This window comes from Erythrolamprus reginae, chromosome 2, assembly GCF_031021105.1.
Source record: "Erythrolamprus reginae isolate rEryReg1 chromosome 2, rEryReg1.hap1, whole genome shotgun sequence".
NCBI classification, from domain to species: Eukaryota; Metazoa; Chordata; class Lepidosauria; order Squamata; family Dipsadidae; genus Erythrolamprus; species Erythrolamprus reginae.
In genome coordinates this window covers 130,285,822-130,311,694 of record NC_091951.1, presented here as the reverse complement: position 1 = coordinate 130,311,694, position 25,873 = coordinate 130,285,822, and the positions used below count along the sequence as shown (strand labels likewise).

The 25,873-nt window shown below is 40.3% G+C and overlaps 1 protein-coding gene across 3 annotated transcripts in view; it reads left to right on the top strand.

The window, feature by feature from the left end:
- The window catches only part of TENM2 (teneurin transmembrane protein 2), a 1,054,259-nt gene that overhangs the window by 723,171 nt on the left and 305,215 nt on the right, over positions 1-25,873 (top strand). For all 3 annotated transcript variants that reach the window (XM_070739470.1, XM_070739471.1, XM_070739472.1), the window contains one exon: positions 9,425-9,663. In XM_070739470.1, the coding sequence (XP_070595571.1) occupies positions 9,425-9,663 (239 nt within the window). The remainder of the gene's footprint in view (positions 1-9,424; positions 9,664-25,873) is intronic.

The window sequence follows — 25,873 nt, the reverse complement described above, 5'->3', positions numbered from 1 at the left end:
GACCCTACTTTCTGGAAAATGGAAGATGTTTGATTTCTGATTTCTGAATTAGCTTGGTGGCTTGGGTTTTGTATAGGGATAGGGACTCTGCCTATGCAAATATTTTAAAGATTGAGTTGCTTGCCTCCTTCTCTTGCCTGTATGTTTGTTTGATATAGAAAGACATGTCCTCCTAGGGGTGCAAACAAGGTTGAGTTGCAGCTCTTTTCTCAGGAGAGTTTGTAAGAACTCATTAATTAACTTCAGAAGCTTTTTATGTTCACAGCCAAAAACACAGCAAAATCAAGCTGCCCCTGAAAGGCAGCATGGGATTAATATTATTGATCATGTTAATAAATATGTACTGTATATTATAGTAGTTATCAAAGTGACATAAAACTGAAAGAAATCTGATAGTATATTGAAAAATATCTTGTTTAGTCTATGACCTTCAAGTTAATACAAGGGGACTGTCTAATGATATTTGTGTTCTATGATCTCCACAGTGTGTAGAACTCTTCTATTATTCAGCATATACATTGGCTTGATAATTCAAAACTTATTTTCATTAAAGTTATGTTTTGTTTTTTCAGTCTTATGCTCATTCATATAGATATGGTGTGTGTATGTGTGTGTGTGTGTGTGTATCTGGCTTTTCCCTGCATGAATGCACGGAATGAAGGCTCATGCCCAATATTTCCTAGTTGTACCACAACCAACTTCAACGATCTAACACAAATCGATTTTACAGAAAAAAAATGTTAAAAAGGCATTATGCAACCTAAAACTATCTTTATCTATTGGAACTGATGGAGTATGTGCATACTTCTTTAAAAAGGTCTCCACAAACTTGGCTGAATCTCTAAGCATAACTTTTAAAAAATCCTTCAAGACTAGTTCCTTACCCAAACTATGGTCACTAGCCACAGTGACCCTTATCTTCAAAAATATTGTAGTACTCATCTCAAAAATATTGACCTTATAGTATTCATCTCTAGAGCCCACTGTAACAATATTGCCAAAAAAGCATTGAGATCTTTTGTAGGTTTTTTTTGTAATCTTGTGTAGCTTCTTCTCTAGTAATATTGTACTAGAGCATACAAAACATTTGCTAGACCAATTCTTGAAGACAGCTCATCTGTCTGGAACCAGCACTACATATTGGACATTAATACAATTGAAAATGTCAGCAAATATTTCATGAGAACAGTTCCCCCACTCCTCTGTTTGCAACACACACCTTTTTCCTACACCGCCTTAGGTCTGACTTAAGTGTAGCACATAAAATTATCTGCTACAGTGTCCTACCCGTCAATGACTACTTTGGCTTCAACCACAACAATAAACTAGCACAAAATAGATATGCAGAAAATATGCAGAAAATATGACTTCAGCAACAGAGTGGTCAATGCCTTGAATATAACTTCCAGACTCTGTGGTTTCTTACCCAAATCCCCAAAATTTTAACCTTAGACTTACTGTTGACTTTATCCCATTTCTAAGAGGTATGTAAGGGGTGTGCATAAGTACACCAACATGCTTACCATCCCTGTCGTAATGTTCCCAAGTACCCAAAATTGTCTCATGTAAATTGTCTCATGTATACATGTTTACACTTTTATTGTAATATTATGTATGCTTGGCAGACAAACAAATAAATAAATGTCTTTGCAGATGGTTGCTATTAATTCTCTAAGGATCAAATTAAATTAAAATCTTTAGGCCAGAGAACACTCCTGTAAGCATACATAAATTGATAATTATTAATAAAAATAAAAGGTAGACATAAAATACAATAAAATTACATGAAAAAAATTAATGCGCTGACAGTAATATAACTTACACAAGCAATCACTAAACTTTGTACTAATCTTCAATTATAGGTAGAGCAAATGGAACAAATGGTAGTACAAAAAAGAAATAGAAAGATGCAGTATGTTAAACTAGAAATAAATTGCAATCAAATGTCACTAAGACAATAACTAGTAATTTACCAGTTGCCCTTGCCTTTCTCTCCTTAGTGCAGTTGCCCCTCCCTTTCTCTCCTTTCTCCCTCAAATCGCTTACCTTCAGGCTGCTGTTTCTCTTGCAAGCTGTGAAAACACGTGCAGGCATTCACAAACCCATTCATTAAACACTTCCTCCCTTTCATCTACTGCTCTAGCCAGGTGACATTTCTATGGTGTATGGGGTTTTTTGACAGCTCTGAGACTGTATTTATTTCCATTACTCCCAAGTAATGGAAATAGCTTTCCCAAGCTTTGCAGGACTTCCTTGGTGTTTCATAGGAGGATCTGCTTAGAGCATCTCTGAAAACCCTTTTCAGTATAGTATGCCTCACATCTCACTTGGCATACCTCTCTCAAGGCCTAAGGAGAGGTTAGTGATTTGGTTCTTGTAGCATATTTCATGTGTTTAAGTTTGCCTCCTGGACACATCTTCATTTTTTAATGGTTCCTGACTTTTTTAAAGTAAGAAGCTCCTCTAAATTATTTGGAGTCAAGTGGCCCATAACTTGTATTCAAAACTCTGTAAATGCTGAGCCAATTGGAGTCCTGATGATTGCTAACATCCAAATATGATTCGAATGTCTTAACATCCAAAGACAATCCCAACTATTAATGTGACAGCAGAAAAACACTATTTCCAAGCCAATACATCTGTATCAGCAGCAGGGGTGGGTTTCTCTTACCTTCCCTACTGTTGTGGTTCAGCCTGAGTCAGATCAAAGACCAACTGCATCTCTGCTGGCTCCATGCCCGGGGGAGGCTGAGAGCGGAGAGGAGAGTTCTTGGCAGTCAGATAGGGGAGATTACAGTCAGGAAAGTGACGAGGAAGAAAGGCCTTGGAGCCCTGGGGAGGGGCTCTCTCAAGCAAGTAGCTTGGATTCTCTGGAGTCATTGGATGAGGAATCACAAGCTGTCATTAGTATGCGACAGAGACGCATAGATCAAATGAGGAATCAACTGAATAGATATTATCAGCGTTGAATGAGGAACACCAGGGGGTGGGGTGTGGTCCTCATTAGCAGGGAAGGCTTTATAAGGCAGGCAAACTCTTTCGGCAGCGTGGAGTGTTATGAAAGTGGAGTTGCTGTTATCTGCCTTTTCTCTCAGCGTTTTTGTTCCTGGCTCGTGGCCCAGCAGTCTTGAAGACCGGTGGGAGGTTGGTGTATGTTAGCAACAGCCTCGTTTGGCATTGAGGATCCTGTGTTTATGTATAAACAATTGCCTTCGTGTATCTATTTGGAGTTCCAGTGCTTTCCTGACTTGTAATGACATTTTCTGTTGGCTTCTTTTCTCTTTACCATTATAAAACTGTGTTTGCATTCAACCGGTGTGTCTGGCTTACATTTTTGGGTTGGTCATAGCTTCCAGAGTGACCCAGACAGAACACCTACCAGTTCAGAAGTGCACCCATCACATCTGAAGTGTGTACAAACGCATCACATCTGGGTAGTGAAGCCTTTGCGCTTGAGCAGAGGGTTATTTGCTAGCTGTTTTCAAGCAGTGGTGACCAGGGAAGTGGTTCAGGGCTGTGACAAGCCGTCCTTCACTACTGGTTTGGCAACCATAGCCAAATTTCCACCACCGGTTCATGCAAACCGGTTCAAACTGGTAGCAACTCACCATTGTTCAGCAGTGGGCTTGAGAATGTAATTGAAGCTAGATTGGGAGGTCATTGCTTCTAGAAATGGTTAATATTGCACGTTTGTGCTACAATACAGTAGTCCATATGTGTAGGTGAAGTCTAAAAATATTATTGTTCACTATGGGCCATCCAGGTATACAGAAATCAAACTGTATAAGCAATTTGATGGGAAAGTGGGAGTTCCTTCTTCTGCTGTTTTTCAAAACCCTGCTATGTAACCATGTATGTCTCTTATGGCAATATCTTGATTGGCCAGGTGAAGACAAATTCCCTGATGAAGACTTTGAAGGCATTAGCTTTTCCTTGCTTGTAAAAAAACACATAGAGCATTGTTACAGAAAATAATGTAGGGCTCTAAAAAGTACTACTATTCCTTAACAATATTTATTTATTTATTCATTCATTCATTCATTCATTCATTTATTGGATTTGTATGCTGCCCCTCTCCGCAGACTTGGGGCGGCTAACAACAGTAATAAAACAGTATATGACAATAATCCAATACTAAAAACAGTTAAAAACCCCTTTATATAAAAACCAATCATACATACAGACATACCATGCATAAAATTGTAAAGGCCTAGGGGGAAAGTGTATCTCAATTCCCCCATGTCTGGTGGCAGAGGTGGGTTTTAAGCAGCTTACGAAAGGCAAGGAGGGTGGGGGCAATTTTAATCTTTGAATTGTGACTGGAAACTGATCGGCAACCAATGCAGACTGCGGAGTGTTGGTGTAACATGAGCATATTTGGGAAAGCCCATGATTGCTCTTGCAGCTGCATTCTGCACGATCTGAAGTTTCCGAACACTTTTCAAAGGTAGCCCCATGTAGAGAGCATTGCAGTAGTCGAACCTCGAGGTGATGTATTGCATCTTTATCTGCTTTAAAATCTTTTTCGATGCACTTGGATGCTTTAGGTTCAACTTAATGTTTTTATAGAACCGTGTGCCTAAAGGCTGATACCTGATTTAAAGTTTGACATGCCATTTTCTTGTCAGGCATTTTTTTTTTTCAAACAAGGTGTTTCTATGTGTCCAACTGTGTCCAACATTAAGAAATCCAAGATGCCAATGAGCAAGTATTCTAGTATTTAACACAGGACAGTTTGACTAAACACTAGCATTGATTAGAAAGAAAGGTTTATCTTTAGAGAATAGTTAACTACAGTGTAACCATTAGAGAATTGATAACGTTTTGTTTAAAAGGTTCATGAAAATCTTCAAAATGTTCCTGAGTCATATGTTGTGTCATTATTTTAATATTTTTGTGTTGAACCTGAATTATTGTTTTTCTGCCTAGTGACATTTTGGCTACTAAACCACTAGAATATAGATTATATTCAAGTCCAGAAAGAGTAGCAAATTGGCCTGTCTGTATCTATGGATAAATGTTTGTGGACGAAGGAAATGCATGTAAGCCTAAAAGTGAGGGAGCCTTGGTCCAACAGGCCATAATTCCCCGATTACTTAAGCATAATAAAGAAAGAGCTGTTTTCTAGTTCTTTGAGAAGTTTCTGGTACTTTTGAAAATTAAAAGATTAAGGAGAGGCAATATGTTTTTGCTTGTTTAAGAAAAATCTTATATGTATTTTTAATCAATGAAAGCTTATTTAAACAATTCTGTAAGTTCCCAAATAACATAAAAGTGGTTGTAGAGTTTAAGAAAGCTTTGCACATGTTAGAAATGATACAGACATTATGTGAATACAGCATCTCTCTCCTGCTAAAAAAGCTCAATTATCGACACTTTCTGAATCATGTTTATAGTATACAGCATCCTAATGTTGGGCAATCTTTCAGAGTAATCCACTATTGAGATTTGTTTTTGTGTATAAGAAAATACAGTTGTAGGGAACTTCAGTGTATTCAAGACTATAAAAATGTGTGTGAATCTATGGCAATTAAGCATAGCATTTTTTTCTTTCTCTTTCTTCTTGGCTGGTTCCTTGATTTCTCTTGTACAACAAGTGAAGCAATTCTGTGTGGTCTGGCTGTTTAGAAATTAGTTCCTTTTCCCATATTGTGAAAATAAATTATTTATTGAATGTTACACAGAGAACTATAAGCTAATTCAAGACAAACTATTTGTTTATGCATTACATTTATACCCAGAATAACATACAACAGAGTTCCCTTTAAATGTTCAGAAGTACCCTTGCCTAAGATAAGTTAAGAATCAGTTAGTTTTCCTATACAGTATTTATTTCAGCTCTTTTTGATACCAAAGGTGAATGAAATTAATGTAAAATTGAAAATATGACTTAGGGATGAAAAACACAGTACAGTGAGTTTGTAAGGTCGAATAGTAGCTTACTAGAACGCTAAACACGGTTTGAAGATAAGAGGATGTAGGCGAGTAGAAAAGTACAATTTGTATGACTGGCTCCTGCTTTCACAGAAAGTCAACAATTAGCACCACATTTCAGCAAACATAAGGTCTTGCTCAATTCAGCATTGTCAAGCTGTTCTCTTTAAAGAAGAGCTATAATGGACAACCACAGACATTTACATTTAAAAAAAAAATTCAGTGAACTCACATTCATTCAATGTAATTTTAAGACAATAGTATCTTTGTCTCGCTCTCCCCCCGCCACCCGCCGCGTTTGCAGGAGGTGGGGAGGGTCGGGCGGCCCGCCAAGGCCAGGAGGGACGCCGCTGCCCCCCTTCCCTCTCTCTGCCCGCCGCTGCGCCTCCTTGACGCCGAGAGGAAATGCCCCGGGTGGGGGAGGCTGGGGGGGCTCGGACCCACCACGGAACCAGGTCCCCTCCGCCCGAAAAGCCGCCGCGGAAGACTGCGGAGAAGGCAGGCTAACTGAGGAGGGGGCTGGGGCGGGGGCGCCTTGGTGCAGCAACCTGAGCAGGCAAGAGGGAGCGGAAAGTAGGGGCTGGGCGGGGGTCTGACCCGTGGGCGCTGGTGGGGGGGGGACATGAAGGTCACCCCACCTGGAACACTTCCTCGCCTGAAAGGGCCCCAGACACAGCAAAGGGAAATCGGGCTAGGTAGCCAATTGGGGAGGGGGCCTCACCTCTCTTCGGGGGATGCCTCCTCTTTGCCCATCAGAGAGAAAGGTGGGGTCTGCAGACTCACCTTCCAAAGCCCTTTTTCCCAGGAATCCCCTCCACTCCCCATGAAATTCATCATGACATAACCTCAAAGTTAACCCAGAAGGAAAGCAGGCTACACTGAAGTTTCCCTTGCTCTAAATTTTGCTCCCCAATTCATCCCACAAGCCTCAAATCGGAGATCTTTGGAAACTCAGTGCCATAGAGAAGCTCCCAGAATTCCAAGGCAGCAGCATGGAATCCTGGGATCTGCATTTAATAATAATAACAACATCTCTTGCTTTCTCTCCTTCCTTCCCTCTTTCCATTTCTTTCATTCCCCCTCTCTTTTTATTTGTCTTTCATTCTCTTTCTTTCCTCTTTCTTTCTTTTTCTTTCTTTCGTTTCTTTTTCTTTCTTTCTCTCTTTCTCTCTTGCTCTTTCATTCTTTTTTCTTTCTCTTGCTTTCTTTCTTCCTCTTGCTTTCTCTCCTTCCTTCCCTCCTTCCATTTCTTTCATTCCACCTCTCTCTTTTTATTTCTCTTTCATTCTCTTTCTTTCTTTCTCTTTCTTGCTCTTTTTCTTTCTCTCTTTTACCTTCCCTTCCTCTATTTATTCTTTTCTTTCTTCCTACCTTCTTCCCTCCCTCCCTTCCTTCAGTCCTTCTTCTCTTACTCTCCCCTTTCATAAGTTTCCTTCCTTCCTTCCTCTGTTCCTGTCCCTTCCCCCTTTCTTTCTTTCTTTCTTTCTTTCCTTTCCTTCCCTCCCTCCATTTCTTGCTTTCCTTCTCCTTCCTCCCTTCTTTCCTCCCTCACTCCCTTCTTTCACTCCTTCCTCTCTTACTCTCCCCTTTCACATCTTTCCTTGCTTTCTTTGCACCCTTCCTCTGTTCCTGTCCCTTCCCTCTTTCCTTCCTCCCTTCCCACCCTCCGTCGATTCATTCACCCATTCCTATCTTGATCGCCCCTTTTACCATTCCTTCCTTCCTTCCTTCCTTCCTTCCTTCCTTCCTTCCTTCCTTCCTTCCTTCCTTCCTTCCTTCCTAGCTCGCCCTCACCTTTCTTCCCTTCCTTCCAGATGGGAGTGCCCCCTCAAGACACCCGCCTGACTGCTGGTACCCTGCTTTTTCTCTCCCCTCGTCCTTTTCAGCTCCTCTCTGGTGGCTGCCGGGTGTGGGATCCCCCTCCCCTCTCCCCTCGCTAGAAAGCACATGATTTTGTCAACAAGAAGGGAGAAGTGCCAAGGAGCCGTAAATAAGCCTCGCTCCGCCTGACTGATGCCAGGATCTTTCTTTCCCTTGTCACTCCCGCTTCTTTCTTTCTCCTGGATGAGTCCACACAATCGGCTTAACCCAGTTCCTGAAATAGCCTATGGCAGTGCTTCCCAACTTTGACAACTTGAAGATATCTGGACTTCAACTCCCAGAATTCCCCAGCCAGCATTTGCTGGCTGGGGAATTCTGGGAGTTAAAGTCCAGATATCTTCAAGTTGCCAAGGTTGGGAAACACTGGCCTATGGGACCGCCTCGCTTGGCGTGAAGCGGGAAATGATCCCCGGGGGATGGAGTGGCTTGGTGACTTAAAATAGTTTTTAAATGGCGGGGGGGCCCAGACACTTAGGCTGTATAGGGCCCCAAAATTCCTGATGGTGGCCCTGCTGACAATTTATGTATAAATTTACTAAGAAAATTAGAAAACATCAATCACACAGACACATCATCATCATCACAATCACCACATCATCATTGTCATCCATATCATCAACATCACTATTCCCATTCATTGCTAATATATTTTCATTATGCAGCAAAGTCTTTTGTCTGAATTATAAGTCTGAATTATAATTTAAGATTTTATAACATTACATTTTAATTTCTGTAATGTTCTCTACATAGCTTGTTGGTTCTGAACCATGCTGTTTATGGTTCTATGGTTTCCTGGTTGGATAATAAGGCATTGCAGATTTTCCAGAGTCTGAACTTGTTTTGTATTAACGTTTATAAGGTTTCCATTAGCCTTGTGGGTATAATTGGTATAATTAAAGGTGGTAGATTTAGCTTCTAATATACTGAATTGTATTTAAAAAGCAACTAGGCTTCCCATTTGTTCCACAAGTATGAATCTCACAAGCATATACAGTATATACTGCCCCCACCCTCCTCTCCTTCCATAAAAGTTTAAAGACCTATCTGGACCTATCCATTCCATTCCATTTCATTCCATTCCATTCTATTCTATTCTGCTACTGTCCTTTTCCTTGGAAAATTTAACAAGGTTAAATTAACAGAGTCCTGAGTGTATTTCAAGTCATGACTTTTCTGTTTGAGCTGGCATTTGAAGGAAGACTAATATGGTTATAAAAGTTAGTCATTAATCAAGACCCTGAAATTGGATTCAAATCACTATCAAGCAACTTGCTTTTTGCTACTGTAGTTCGTTCAGATCATTGGCTTGGTTTTCACATAATGCTAAATCGTTAGGTCGCATGTCTCTTTTGGGATAATGTGATCCAGGAAGCATCCATTATAGTTTAATCATAACTGATGGTAATATGGTTTGTTTGTTTTGCGTGAGCAAGATGTATGAAGGAGATGTATTGTCAACACATAATTCTACAATTAAAATTAAATGTTAAGCAAACAGAAGCTTGCTTTCCTTGTCAAGTGTGTTATTAGTTTACTTTGTCTTTCCAAATAGATGAATTATTCGGCTGTGTTACATCTGTTAACCGTGATCTATTTATCTTCCTTTCAGGCATTTTTTGTTTAAGACATCATCTGGAACAACTCCTCTCTTCAGTAGTTCTTCCCCTGGATATCCATTGACCTCAGGAACAGTTTACACACCACCTCCCCGACTGTTACCTAGAAATACTTTCTCCAGAAATGCATTCAAGCTGAAAAAACCCTCTAAATATTGTAGCTGGAAGTGTGCTGCTTTATCAGCTATCGCTGCTGCAATCTTGCTTGCTATACTGTTGGCCTACTTCATAGGTAAGTTGCATCTTTCAAGAAATTATACATGAACTGTTGAGTAATTTCATGTCAGTCCACTGTGCTCTTACTCATTTCCCTTCCAATTCTGTTATTTCTATTTCATGCAAAACCAAAAAAGTAATCAACAGTGCTATTTCTAAAATCACATGTTCTTTATACTGAGAGGAGAAAGACTGGATTTTAAAAATGAAATAACAAAAACATGCTGCCTAAGAGACAATGCCCTAATTTTGTTCTATTTAGTTAAATTATATTCATGGCAAAAGAAAATTTACCTATATTTTTCTGATTAATCAGACAATGGTTCTTGTAATAGCAGAGCTCATTGCTAGCCACTTTAAGATTTGGTATATAATGCTTAGGGAATTAATTTAATGCCAAAAATATCTAAATCCAAGTCAACACTCAGATGTGGAAATTAACTAGAAGACTGGAAGCAAATGCTCACTATCTCTCAGATTAACTATTTTGGAAATTTATCTTGCCATTGTTAAAAGGATAAGATTTAAGGAGGTAATACTATATGATTCTGAAAAAAGAAGAAGATGGAATCAAAATGATAAATGTAATTATAAACTTTGAAGGTTCATGATTCGATTAGTTATTCATAAGCCATAAAATGTCTTTAAAATAACAGCATAGTAAAGCTCTATGAATATTGAAAATAATCTCATATACATTCCAAGTTGAATGCTATGTTATACTATATCTCTCATGTTGTTTCTGAATCATATCATAGTATACCTTCCATTTTCTTCCTATTATACTACATTATTTCTTACCCATACAATAGATACTCTTCATATGAACTGAATTTACATAAAACACTTATATTACTTTCTTCTTTTCTACTCTTTCATTGTTAGACTGCATTGTTTATTTTCTGAACCACCTTGTGAACTGTACTACTGTCTGATTCTAATGCTGATCTTTCCTTTAAAATTTTGTCTTTTGATAACTATATAATAGCAAGGCATTTTAGTACTCTTCCTCCATAATTGTGGTTGATATTAAGCTTGAATTTATTGTGTGCTCTTTTGTTGTTGTGGTTGAAGCTGAAGTAGTCTTTGACAGGCAGGACACTGCAGCATATGATCTTGTGGGCAATACTTAGATCATGTTTAAGGCGTCGTAGTTGTAAGCTTTCTAGACCCAGGATTGTAAGTCTAGTTTCGTAGGGTATTCTGTTTCGGGTAGAGGAGTGAAGGGCTCACCTGGTGAAGTATCTTTGGACATGTCTGTCCTATATTTTATATATCTTTTCTCCCATTTATATATCCTTTCCTCTACTGTTCATTGACGTATTCTATTCTCATATCTTTTCTTCTATCCTTTCCCGGATATTTACTACTACATGTTTTTATTCTCTTTAACTTTCAATTTGTATTGGACAAAATAAATAAAATAAATAAATAAATAAATTTTTGAGGGTGTTAATGTCAGAAATGCGGTATGGGTTCCAAACAGATGAGCTGTGTTCTTGGATGGGTCTGGCAAAGGTTTTGTAAGCTCTGGTAAGTAGTGTGAGATTTCCAGAACAGAAGCTATGTAGGAATAAATTAACAATTCTTGAAGCATTCTTGACGATGTTGTTGCAGTGGGCATTGGTACTTAGATACCAATGATGTGAAAACATGGTACCTGGCAAGCCAATACATTTTGTTTCTGATACATTTACTCAGAAAAGTGGAAAGAAAATATCAAAATAATTTTATTGGGGTGAAAATATGTGTGAAGGAACTAATGAAAGATAATTCAAAGTACATAGTAGTATTTTTACTAGAAAATTGGGAATAACACCATTACATGTCCCTTGGACTTTGTTTTGCACTTTTATGTTAGAACTGTCAATTTATCCCTAATAAATATGATTAGACCCATTTGAGTAAATTTGTACAGTATTTCAATGTTCTCTTATTTGTCTGACACAAATAAAAATCTCAATTTGATGTCTGTTGGCATTTATGTTAATAGCTATTAAAGAGCAAAGTTCAGAGATAAAAACAGTTTTAATATGGATAGTGCCCCAATTGGAGGTGGTTGGGATTCTAGATAAATTTATCTGAATTTCCTGACAGAAATTGGAAACAGAAGGAATATATAATGAAGTTAAATTCTATTCAGTTTTGTTGTGATTAGCATACAGAGAGCATTTTCCATCACTTTTGCCTTTAAACATATTTTATAAATTCTAATTTAAAATGTCTATATGCCACGTTTATAATTTTGTAAAAAAGAAATAATTGAAAGATATTTTCTGCCCTCTTCTGGAAGACACTGAAATACTTCTATTTTCAGTATTCAGTCTTGGAAGTAATTATATTATGAGCCAAACCAGTCAGATTGATCAATGGTAGCAACCCCTTGACATTGAACATTTACACCGGATTAGAGCAACATCTAATAAAGACCTGAGTGAGTTTACAAATATTAGTCCCACAAGCGAAATGTACCATCATATGGATGCATTTTTATTAAGTTGCAGATGGTATGCTAATATTTTAATTGGCCCTCAGTAAAAAAAGATAAGAATTAAGGCACTGAGGTTGGATAGTGGAACCTGCAGAGGTTTTTTTGAGACTTCCTAAGAGGTTGGTCAAGGTTACAGATTTTTACTTTTTTAATATGTTTTTATCGTTGTAGTTTTACAGTTGAAAACCACCCAGAGTTGTTTTTAGATGGATAGCCATGCAAATCTTTTAAAACAAAGAAAATTCAAAGTTTTCCATAGTGGGTGGAGCCAACATCCAAGTATAGTATGACACTGTCCATTCAGCCAATGAGGACTGAGTCTTTCAAATTGTAGATCTCCCCTTCTACTTCCATTTCCTCCTCTTGGACTCATTCCTCAGTCTGGACAAGTGTGGGTCTCTCTCCCATCTTGAGATGTCATCTCCACCTATCTTCGAGTCAGGAGTTGGTGATTTGTGAGTCCTTTCCCCCCTCAGTTGACACCTTTCAACATTGTCGGAGTCACTGGGGTGAACAGCGGCTCAGAGCGGCAGCTCTACCCATTTCCTGAGGCCAAGCCTCCAGCCAAGGGCCCCCTTTTACTGATGAAAGGGGGGTTCCCTTCCTGGCAGGCCTTGGGAGCTTTCAGTTCTGACAAAACAAGTACCCATCTGTTTTGAAGCTTGCAGGTCTGACCATGAGGTTTTGGGCACCCTTAACAACTTTGTGCCTCATAGCTGATCTATCTGCGCCTCACCGGGATTTGTTACCTGTGTCATAGGAGCTACTCGTTCGGGTGACGCTGACCAGAAGAGCCTTGCGCTCTCCTTCCCACTTCCGCAAGGGCAGGCAGCCAGAACTGAAACAGGCTCCAGGAGTCTCTTTGTCCCAGCGGCTTGCTGCCTTGTCCGTCTACAGGAGTCTTTGGCTCTGCCCATTGTGTCACCTTTTTCACTTTGGGGAGGGCAGGCAGCTAGAACCCCATGTCCAGTCAATGAAGCAGTGGAAGTGATGTGCCGGGGTCTGGAGACTTTTGGGGCCTGGATGAGTGTCAACAGACTCAAACTCAACCCTGATAAGACGGAGTGGCTGTGGGTTTTGCCTCCCAAGGACAACTCAATCTGTCCGTCCATTACCCTGTGGGGGGGGGGGAATTATTGACCCCCTCAGAGAGGGTCTGCTACTTGGGCGTCTTCCTCGATCCACAGCTCACATTAGAGAAATATCTTTCAGCTGTGGCGAAGGGGGCGTTTGCCCAGGTTTGCCTGGTGCACCAGTTGCCGCCCTATCTGGACCGGGAGTCACTGCTCACAGTCACTCATGCCCTCATCACCTCGAGGTTCGACTATTGTAATGCTCTCTACATGGGGCTACCTTTGAAAAGTGTTCGTAAATTTCAGATCGTGCAGAATGCAGCTGCGAGAGCAATCATGGGCTTTCCTAAGTATGCCCATGTTACACCAACACTCCGCAGTCTGCATTGGTTGCCGATCAGTTTCCGGTCACAATTCAAAGTGTTAGTTATGACCTATAAAGCCCTTCATGGCACCGGACCAGAATATCTGTGAGACCGTCTTCTGCCGCACGAATCCCAGCGGCCGGTTAGGTCCCACAGAGTTGGTCTTCTCCCGGTCCCGTCAACTAAACATTGTCGTCTAGCGGGACCCAGAGGAAGAGCCTTCTCTGTGGAGGCTCCGACCCTCTGGAATCAACTCCCCCCAGAGATTAGGACTGCCCCCACCCTCCTTGCCTTTCGTAAACTCCTTAAAACCCACCTCTGTCGTCAGGCTTGGGGGAACTGAGACATCCCCCCCTTGCCTATTTAGTTTTGTGCATGATATGACTGTGTGTATGTATTTTATCTATTGGGGTTTTTTTTCTTTTTAGACTTTGTAATGTAAAACTGTTATTTTAAATTTTAATTATTAGATTTGTTACCATGTATTGTTTTTATCACTGTTGTGAGCCACCCCGAGTCTACGGAGAGGGGCGGCATACAAATAATAATAATAATAATAATAATGATAATAACTAAGCCAAGCCAGCAGGAATGTTTGTGCTCAAGTGGCTTACTGCCTTGCCAGTGATAAGGAGTCCTTTGGTTCCACCCTTTTGGTCACCTTTAGGTTAGCTACTGCAATTGGCTCCTTTTACACCAGCTGACATGTCATGCTGCCTTTGCCAAAGACTGATATTTGAGACAGTCGTGTTGGTCTCTGAGGTGGCAGCCATTTTCGGGGTCATTTGGCCTACTCAAGGCCTCCACTATGTCAGACAAAAGTGGGCAGGCTAAGGTTTCCATGTCCTAATCCACTAACAGCAAAAGAGGGCCCATGTTCCCTCAGATCATGAGGGGGAATTGGGTCACTCTGGTAGCCCCACCAGGTAAGACAGGGTGCACAGTTCTCCTGCTGAGAGCCAGTCCCTGTCCAAGGCCTCCAGGGCCACTTAGAGGGAAGAATCCCACAGAAACAGGGCCCTGGAGAAGGTCTGTGCCAAATACAGCTGCAGTCAAGCCACAGGCTTGCCTGATCATTTTATCAATGCCAGTCAGCTGGCTAAAGTCTGTGCAGGCCCAGCACGAGCTGATCTGGATCTCCATGACTGCTCAGTAGCTCTTTTACTGGATAACCCAGGCCTTAATATCCCGGATGCTGATCTATGGGGTAAAACGGAGTCCCATCCTCGACAGGGGACAGGTCCCTTTCCCAACAGGTCCTTGCCCTATGCAACATTCACCCTGACTGCCATTGGACTGCTTGCTCCTTCAGCATCCCAAGCCTTTGTTACTCACATGCAGTCCATTCTCAATGAGGCTATCAAACAGGGCACTGAGGCAGGGATGAGACAATTGGGCTGACAGGTCCCTACAGGCCTGTTATGGCTGGGCAGTCAGCTCCCTCCTCCACAGAAGGTGCCACTAAAATTTTATTTGTTTATTTGTTTGTTTGTTTGTTTGTTAGTTAGTTATTTGGATTTCTGTGCCACTCCTCTTCGATGACTCGGGGCTGCTCCTAATCCTTTGATCGTTCTGTGGGGCATTCCTCACAAGAGCCCATGGAGGAGGGCCAACTTGATCTAAATCTTTCTGAGGATGATGGTCCCATCTCACAACCCCCTGCCTCCTCTGTACTGTTTAAACCAGGTCTGTTCAAGTCATGTTATCCAAGTGAATGTTATCACCAACCTGGGTTCCCGCTCTGTGCCTTCCGACCAAAGGTCCAGGCCAGGAGACCTTCTATTTGACAAAGCCATGGCAAAGACATGAACCCCCCCCCCTCTTTGGTATGCCGCCCTTTGACAGTGGCACCTTCTGGCAACTGTTGCAGCACATCAGTGGCCAAAGTTCTGGTGTATCCAGATGTCCATTGATCGCTCTGGTGGTGGATTTCTCCTGCTATAGTGAAAGGCCTGTTCTTTGAACCGTGCAGACTCATCATTATGACAGACACCAGCCTGTATGGTGGGGAGTCCACGCCCAGTCAGCCATCATCCAGGACAGGTGGACCCCATCAGAATCACAATTTAATATCAACATACTAGAGTTCTGCGCTATCTACGTAGCACTCAAGCAGTTGTGACATTTGACTGCCGAACAGCATGTGCTGGCTCCTACTGACAACATGGCTGCCAAAGCCCATATCAATCAGCGGGGGGGTTGATAAATAAACCAAAAATTTTAATTTGTAATGTGTTTTTAAGCCATGCAGCAGGTTTTGAAGATAGCATACTTTTCCAGCAGTAAGAAACCAACTATATCAATTTATTTTGCTCAAAATGAAATAATTGTTGTTTATTGCATATTGTTGTAAGCCGCCCTGAGTCCTTTGGGATTGGGCGACATAGAAGTCGAATAAAATAAATAAATAAATAAATAAATAAATCAACAGCTTCCACCATATTCCAATTCTTATCATGGTTAAAATATAAAGTAGCAACTACAAAAATACGAATGGATTGTTCAAAGCATTTGAACAGGCAAAATATATCTCTTCGAATTTTTGAAACAGCTGCAATTTCTCAGAATATTAGGGCAACTGCTATGAAGGTTTTTTTCATCTGTAGACAGACAAAGTGCCTTCTGGGACAGCCAATGAAGTGTTTTTACCTGCGCACAGGTAGCTGCAAGGCAACCTGAAAAAGCCTCATATTCTTAGAGACTTCCAGATAGTGTGACTGCTCCAGCACTTTGAGATAGGACATTCCATTCACACCATTAAGGCTCCTACAAAGGTTTTTGTCAGGTCCATAATGTATATGGCTTTGTTTCAAAGTATGTGCTACTATGTACAAATAGTACATGTGTACTCATTTATGAGCATCTCCTAAGGAATCACTTTACTTTATGGTAGTGAGGCCAGAAAAATTAACCTTATCCAACATCTTTTATCTCTGAAATGGGTATTAAATCTTGTACCTATTTCAGCAGGATTAGAATAGTATTATCTGGAAATAATAGTAATAAACTTGATTTTGAATATTGGAGAAAATTAAGTGCCAGAACACAAGATCAAAAGGTAGTTACAAGGAATAGCAAAAGGGAAGATTTAAAAATATGAAAGCACCATTTCTGCAGAAAAAAAATAATGTTTTACAAGTATAAAACATACTATATTAGGATTTCACAGCTGTGTAACTCTTTCTATTTGCAATAACTTTGAATTAGGAGCTGTTGAGCAAGCAAAAGTATTGATTTGGTCAATATCACTCTTTCTGGAGTTCCTTAACTAGGAATAGTTCTGTCAATTCTGCTAACCTCATATGAAGCTATTCATGTTACTACATTGTGTTCTGCAACCATCAGCATCTTGTCCAAACCTTGTCAGCACCATGTATATTTTTTTTAAAAAATTCCATAAACCTAAAAGTTATATGATTGGTATTTAAGCTGTATAAAATTGAGATACTCAGAAACAGTGGGTTGGGGGGTGGGAATTCTGACCAGTATAAGTGCAGAATAACACTTTCAACAGTTAGAATCAACGCATACTCCAGACCAGATCCTTTCTGCTGCTTAGTTGTAGCAGAGAAAGCACTTGCTGGTTCAATTTGCTTTCAGGTTTTTTTTTTCTTTTTAAACTTACAGAATTAGAAAGTCACCTTGTCATTTTTGTTGCTACAATAATTCTTGCAAAATATAAAATGCTATGTTTCTAGTGTTCTTCTAAAACCACTCTGACTCCTGTCAGTCAGACTTTGAGCTTGAAAAAGCATCAGGCCATCAACATGTCACTGTGTTAAAAGCATGGCAATTTTGGGTACTTAGAATTTCCTTTGGAAACAATAGAAGTATTATTTTCAAGGGAAACTAAAAGCTTGGCATATAGTTAAGGTCGTTCTTTCAAATTGATATGTTGAGACTCATACTGATGAATTTTAGAGTGCTGGGACTATTTTGTTGCCTTCCATCATGTGAAATAAACCGGGGTTGGAGGGGGGGAGGGGGGAATAGGAGGAAATCTTGCAGAGATGATATTCTGATCTGACAGTCTTAGTTTATGTACAAAATAGAAGACATACATTATCCACTTTTTGACAGAAAATTGAGAGAGTTTTTTAAAGTTCACTTTCCTCTTAATGTATAAATATCATTTGTAGAGACATTTGTGTGAACTCTCTGAGCTAAATTAATGTAAACCTGCTGCATAATACTTCCCATAATTTGCTAAAAAGCAAGAAATACCTTGATACACTCCCACTCTCACAATCACATCATCCTGTAGCTGTTCCTTGATATGATTATATATCCTGTCACTTCTTTAGCTACTGCCAGAGTCACAGTATCTGAGTGCTGCATGCGATTCATTTTCTAATGAAGCAGAACACATTCAGTATTACAAGAGGCACTTCAAAGGGAACATCTTTACAACTTCTACATTTTTAAAGTAATTGATTTCTCCCCCCTGGAAAGTAACACATAACTGTTAACTGAAATCACTTATCTGACAAAAATTGTCTGTTTTTTTTTAAAAAAAAATCTCCCATTCTTAGATATTAACATGTCCTGATTATTTGGTCCAATTCATCTTTTAAAATGCTAATTATGAGATAATGGGAAGTACTTCCGGATTCTAGCCTGATCAGAAAAGGCAGCCTTCAGGTTCCTTCCCACTTGACCCTTAGTAACTGCAAGAGAAAAAGAAGAGTGGATCACTAAAATAATTAAATACTTAAGCAAGGCCAATCAATCCAGAATGGGAAGCTTATGGCTAGCTACACTTCGAGAGAAGAAGTGTCAACTTACAACGTATAATAAACAATATACAATATCTTAGATCCAATTAATTAGATTTAAAAGTCTAAAAAACCCCAAAACCATAAAAAACAGTCATTTCTTTCGCTCAACATTCTCTCAACACTTTCATTGGCCAGGGGGGAAGAATCTAATAGCACCAAGCCTGGTGGCATAAATGAGCCTTGAGATTCTTACAGAAGGCGAGGAGGGTGGGACAGTGTGAATCTCCAGGGGGATCTGATTCCAGAGGGAACCACCACCGAGAAGGCTCTCCCCCTAGGTCCCGCCAAATGACACTGTCTAGTTGACAGAACCTGGAGAAGGCTGACTCTGTGGGACCTGATTGGTCGCTGGGATTCATGTGGCAGAAGGTAGTCCCCCAGGCATTCTAGCCCGATGCCATGTAGGACTTTATAAGTGATAACCAACAGTTTGAATTGCATACGGAAAACAATTGGCAGCCAGTGCAGACCACAGAGTGTTGGAGAGATATGTGCAGGTCTGGGCAAGCCCATAACTGCTTGCACGGCTACATTCTGCACAATTTGCAGTTTCCGAATGCTCTTCAAAGGTAGCCCTATGTAGAGATCATTGCAGTAGTTGAACCTCGAGGTGATAAAGGTGATAAGTATGCCCTTTGCCATAAGAATTCTGCTTGATCAAGCCAAACTTTCAAATCGGTCAGTATATCTAAGTATGAGATCCAGTTGTATTTACTATTAATTCACTACCTTTTGAACAGTTGCTAAATGGGTGGCCCTTAAATGAGGACAACTGCATAACTTTTGTACATTATTTTCTGCTGTATTCAGTTTTATTGATCTAAGGAAAGCAGCAGTAGTTTATTTATTTATTTATTCATTCATTCATTCATTCATTCATTCATTCATTCATTCATTCAACTTTTATGCTGCCCTTCTCCTTAGACTCAGGGCGGCTTACAACGTGTTAGCAATAGCACTTTTTAACAGAGCCAGCATACTGCCCCCATAATCCGGGTCCTCGTTTTACCCACCTCCGAACGATGGAAGGCTGAGTCAACCTTGAGCCGGTGATTAGATTTGAACCGCTGACCTACAGATCTACAGTCAGCTTCAGTGGCCTGCAGTACAACACTCTACCTGCTGCGCCACCCCGGCTCATTTTATTAGTATAGGCTTTCCTTTTCTATGTTCACTGCTACCTGACATTTTTGTGTCCTGTGGACCTATGTAATCTAGAAAATTCTGAAAGTCCCATATTTAGAGCTGAAAACCTGAACTCATTGAAATCAGGTACTTTTGTATATATTCGCAAGACAAGCTTCAGAAGTATTAAGGCACAGGTATTCATATTGAAAATTATGATATTATCAAAGGGGAATGAAATATTTGAAACATATTTTATAAGCTTTTTGTGAAATACCTGTAAATTTCAAATAACACTATTAGCTTCCCATTCCATTAACCTATGCAGAGATAATTTCGGCTGAGTGTATTTGTACTGTTCAAAGTATTTTATTGTATGCATGTAGGAAACCATTGCCCTTATTATTTTCATTTGGCTTCTTCACAACCATTTGAATAAATTCCTCCCCTGTGGCCACTTCCATATTACTTGAAGAAACTGGCTCTGAGTTGGTTGCAAACTCTTATACACAAGGGGTTACTAGTTTTCCATAATAAAATTCTGAATACACTTTTAAGGCCCTTTTTTCTTCCCCCACCCCATTTATTTCTCCCTTTTGTTAGATTACAATAAATACTGTTTTTACATCCAAAGTAAATGAAAAATTATGCTACACACATAAAAACCACTGGTATGCTTTTATATTTTATGTTGATATAATAAAAATTGTACACACTCAAATATGCATTCAAACTTTCAATTGCACTTTTGTCTAGTGAGATTTTTTTCCTGAAAATGGAAATGCTCTTCCTTTGCAACCATTTATTTAGACACAATTTTTATTTATTTATTTATTTATTTATTCATTTATTTATTTATTCTATTCTATTCTATTCTAATTTATTTATTCATTCATTCATTCATTCATTTATTTATTTATTTATTAGGTTTGTATGCCGCCCCTCTCCGTAAACTCGGGGCGGCTAACAACAATAATGAAACAACACGTAACAAATCTAATATTTAAAATATTTTTAAAAACCCTTATTTAAAAAAGCAAACATACACACAAGCATACCATGCATAAATTGTATAGGCCTAGGGGGATGGGAATATCTCAGTTCGCCCACGCCTGACGACAAAGGTGGGTTTTAAGGAGCTTACGAAAGGCGAGGAGGGTGGGGGCAATTCTGATCTCTGGGGGGAGTTGGTTCCAGAGGGTCGGGGCCGCCACAGAGAAGGCTCTTCCCCTGGGTCCTGCCAAACGACATTGTTTAGTCGACGGGACCCCGAGAAGGCCAACTCTATGGGACCTAACTGGTCGCTGGGATTCGTGCGGCAGAAGGCGATCCCGGAGATATTCAAAAAGGGGAGGGGGGGAAATCAACTTACCAGAAATGACAGCAAAAGTTGCTCTACTGATTAAATAAAGATCTGGATTAATTCTTCATATGCAAATTATATGGTTTCCTGTTAAAAAAAAGGGAATAAAAATCAGAAGTAATATACTCTGTAACCTTTAAGGAGTTAGATGCTATAAACCTGGTTTAAAGAAGATAATGTCATTGATTTAAGGATTTCAGAATTTATTCTAAATTCCTTAGGCCATTGTACAGATCATCATTTTACAGGGCATTTTCTGCCCGTAGGATATGACCCTCTGATACCTTGCATCTTCATTTGACTCCTGTGATGCCACTTTCTTCTTGTGAAACCCACAGGGTCCTGCGGAAGAGAACCTACAGCAGGACATTAGTGTCCAATACAATGATTAATATATCCCTGGTGCAATGAGGGCAGTGTTGTGTGTGATTTTTGGTTTGGAGAGCATGATCTCAATTTTTAATTCTGTAGTTCCAGATGGTGATCTTGTTTAGACGGCTAGATTATTCAAAGGAGAAAGAATCAGTTGCCTATTCTTTATTGTTTTGATTTAACATGTAGCATTAAACCTGAAGTATATACGACATGGGAGAACCATGATTGATTCTATTTGTACTTTCTGGATATCCATGTCAAAATTCAGTATTTAAATTTAATCTGAGTAGCTAACATAATCTTTAACAACATAAACAATATACTGCTAATCATAATTAGAGCAATTATGTCTTCCCTCAGATATTTGAATGCTTTATCATGCTAAATCAGATTAGTGTCCTTTCTCTCTTTTTCTGTGTCTTAAACTGATAGTTAACCCAAAACAATTTACAACAACTTTGAAAAAGCACCTGGACTTTCTTTGTTTTCCTTGAAAACATTTCGCTTCTCATCCAAGTTTCTTCAGAACTTCTTGGATTCAAGCTTCTTGGATAAGAAGCAAAACATCAAGGAAAACAAAGAAAACACAGTTACCTTTTGATAAAGCACCTTTGGGACAACTTAACATGTGATACTCTAAAGAAAATACAGATTAAGAAACCATCAGTTTAATATATGGGAAAAATGACAGAAATGACGCCAATAGAAATTAGACCTATATACCACTTCATAGTGCTTTATAGTTCTCTCTAAACAGTTTGTAAAGTCAACATATTGTCACGCTGAATATTGACAGCCCCAGAGACATTTAGAGACATTCAGAGTTATTCAGTAATTAAATAGTTAACTGTGTGTTTTTATTAAGGTCCTCCCATTATGATGTAAAATCCTGCCACATCATTTATGCATCACATCCGTCTTTCTCATATTCTCCATTTTATATTGTCAGTCCTTTGTTAGCAGTCATAATGTGAAGACGTATTTTTATTTGCCCCTCGTGGCATATTTAATTTTTTCTACTTTTGTAATAAAAAGAAACCTTGTTTGAAAACAAATGTTCTCTCTCTCACTCCATCGCCTCCGGAATGATTTATTAAGGTTCAAACGGACTTTAATTAATCACTAATTCTGACACATATTGCCCCCAACAATCTGGGTCCTCATTTTACTCACCATGGAAAGGTGAAAAGGACCTTGAGCCAATGAGAATTGACCTGCCAAACTGCTGGCAGTGGCATTCAACAGAAGTAGCCACTTCACTTCTATAAGACAAATCATGTTCTAAAAATTATCTGTATGCAGTATTATTATTATTTTGATGCATATGGATTAAAGCGGCAATTAGCATTCAATTTTAGCAATCCGACAAAAACCACAAATACCCTTAGCAAGAATAAGTAGAAGAGCAAGTAGGTAAGTGAGAAAAACTCTGAGAAGGCAAACAAAGTGTAAAAAGAAGGTATGAAATAAAGAGTGTGAAAATAATAATTAGAAAGGGTAATAAAATGGAGTGTAGCTATGTGCACTAGAATGTGGTAATGGAAGTGACAGGGGCTAGAGAATTACAATAAATGTTAGGCATAATTTTCTATAATGAAATGAATAAATATCTCTTCGGTAATTTTGCATACAATAAACATCATCATCTCCCTGCTCCCTGGAATTAGTTTCAAATCCTAATATCTGTCAGGTTGTTCTCAGTTGATGCTGGACTGAGAACTTTATAGGCAATTTGAAGGATACTGTTTTTTAATATGTTTGTTGTAAGAAGTAGGAAAACTGTTTAAAAAGATTTACCGTTGCAAGTATAAAATGAATACCGTATTTATAATATAACCACAGTTCAGTTAAGCATCTGAGTGTGACTTGCAAGGACCAGGTTTGTCTTGAACTGTTTTCCTCGGATCTCAAAACATCTAGTTCTTATAATATCTATGTATTTTGCTCCTTTCAATTCCATTATAGCATTATAGTTGAATATCTCCAGCTTTGCAGACATAAATATGTGGAAAGTGACATTGCCCTCAGATGTGATTACCTTTTTAGTGATTGGCACATCTTAAAGTTCTTGGACATATGAGTTCATTCTCCAGTTTCATCCCACTAAGAAAGAAAAGCAATAGCAGTTAGTTTACCATCTCCCAGTAAATATGATTAGCTTGTAAGGCCAATGCTAAGAAAAGAATAAGCCAAAAAATCCAATCAATCCTAGGCCAGTCTGGTGTAAAATGAATTAGTCTTCCAGGATGGATGGAAAGATGCTGAGATTGTAACAATAAACTGTGGCAAGCAAAGTCAATTTTCCTGAAAACAAATGGAGGACAGCATCATCACCCCTCTATTAAAACACATTGTTCCCATTAGAATACAGCATAACAGAGTTAAAAGGAATGTTACAGGTCTTCTACAGTATCTTCTCATTGTTTGAGAAAAAGACTCTATACCAGTGATGGCAAAGCTATGGCACGGGTGCCACAGATGGCATGCAGAGCCATATATGTCGGCATGTGAGCCATTGCCCTAGCTCAGCTCCAGCATGCATATGAACACTGACCATCTGATTTTCAGCTCACACAGAGGCTCTGAGAGGGCATTTTCGGCTTCCTGAGGGCCTCCAGGGGAATAGAGAGGGAAGCCTCTGGAGCCTGGGGAGGATGAAAAACAAGCCTCCCAGTCCTACCAGAAGTTGGGAAATGGGTGGTTTCTGGCCTCCAGAAGGCCTCTGTGGGGCGGCAGGGGAGGCAATTTTCACCCTCCCCAAACATTGAATTGTGTGGGCACTCGTGCAGGCACAATAGTGTGTGCACATACTCTTTTGGCACCCAAAGGAAAAAAAGGTTTGTCATCACTGTCCTATTCCTATAAACAATGTCATAAGTAGTATAGGAGATTTCAATCAAGGGGACCCATGAGTTTAGATTCCTATACATGAAGTATGATTTTTCTTATTTGCATGTTCAGGATTGTGTGGAAGCTTTTGTGTGTACAGTTGGGCAGGTAAAGGTTCTCAGTTTCTAAATTTTGAATTGTACTTATTGAGATTTACCAGCATCAACGAATAACCTTACAGACAGAAGAATATACTTATTACTTGGTGTTGTCAGGTTTCTCCTTGCTGAACCTGAACGAAGCTCATTGCAGCGGAAGCGGAGTAACAATGCGGACACAGAGCTGGATTTAAGCTGGGTCATTTTTATTAATTAAATATATTTATTTAATTCAAAACTAAAATGGGACCCGCAGAGGTCAACTAAGAACATTTGGGGCGGAAATGACGTAACAAAAACTTTCTGGGCAACTCAGGGCATAGCTCTATGCTGATCCAGGTGAAGGGGACCACGCCCTCACCTGAATCCCAGCTGAAAGGAAATTGAAATGGGCGAGACCCAGAGGCAACTTCTCCCCAATTGCTCAGGCCGGTTTAAAAGCCACCATGAGCCCTTGGAAAGAGTCTGCCAATCATCCCCAAGGATGCCTAACAGAGAACACGTAGTTGCTAACACCTCCAAATTTCCGCCCCTAACCTGCCAACCCAATGACCAAAGGTAAGCCAATTAGAACTAATCAAATAACGAACACCCTCTAACCATCCTTCCCACACTGCAGTGTGGAATAGGCAAAAAAATGGTCGCAGGTAAATGCCGAGACTGCCAAAAAATCCTATTCAGCCCCCCAAGGGCGACCCCTGTAGCACATTGAAAGATAGGGAAGGCGGACGGGTGTTCGCCTGCTCGTTGTCGGGGCGAAAAGGAAGCCCCCGAGCCAACACAGCCCTTATAAAGGGTTGACTGGCCACGCCCCACGACGTCATCAGCCTGAAATTGAAATTCACCACTGGCCTTCTTGGGGACTACGCCAGAGGCGAAACCCGGAGGGCAGGCGAAGGCGGGCAAGCAAAAGGGCCCAACACCCTGCCCTTGGCCACCTCCTTCAGGATCTTTGATCTAACAATGTCCTCATGTCCAACAACTTAAGGTTGCTGGACATGAAGGCCCACCTAGGTCCAAAATAGGGTTTCTTAAACCCCTCCCGAAAACCCTGCAGAAGCGCAGCCCTGCTTCTACGTGGGTGATAATCCCTTAACATGGCCTCTAACACCTCCATCCTAACCAGACTGTGGCCCTTTTCCCCCAGGGAGAGGCTGACATTTGGACGGTTCAGCCCCGTCCTTCCCGTCCTTGGGGCCCTTGAGTTTAGGGCAAGCGTAGGTGGCGTGGGAACCACCGCAATTCCCACATGCGTGTTGAAATCTGCAGGAGGGGCGAAAATAAGTCCCCCTGGCCGCAATATCGTGACATGGAGGGGGCAGCCCTTGCCCCGGTCCCAACCTCAGTGTGAGTCGCAGGAGTTGCCACTGGCTTGGCCTTCATAAAGTGGCCACTGTCAGTGCGCTCGCCGCAAGCTGAGTTGCATGGAACCATAAATCGGGTATCACCATGTCCCAAGGCAGGGTGCGTTCAAATGCCACACGCATCCTGAAGGCTTCATCATACTGCAATCATGCAGTACCCTCATACTCTTAGTGAGCCCGAGCGATGAGATCAATGTTCTTAATCATGGAGGCAGCCTGCACGGGCTCCCTCTCGATGACCACCAACATATAGGCAGGCGTAGCCCAAACCTGATTACAGGTAAGAGCGGGGGGAAACCCAGTAT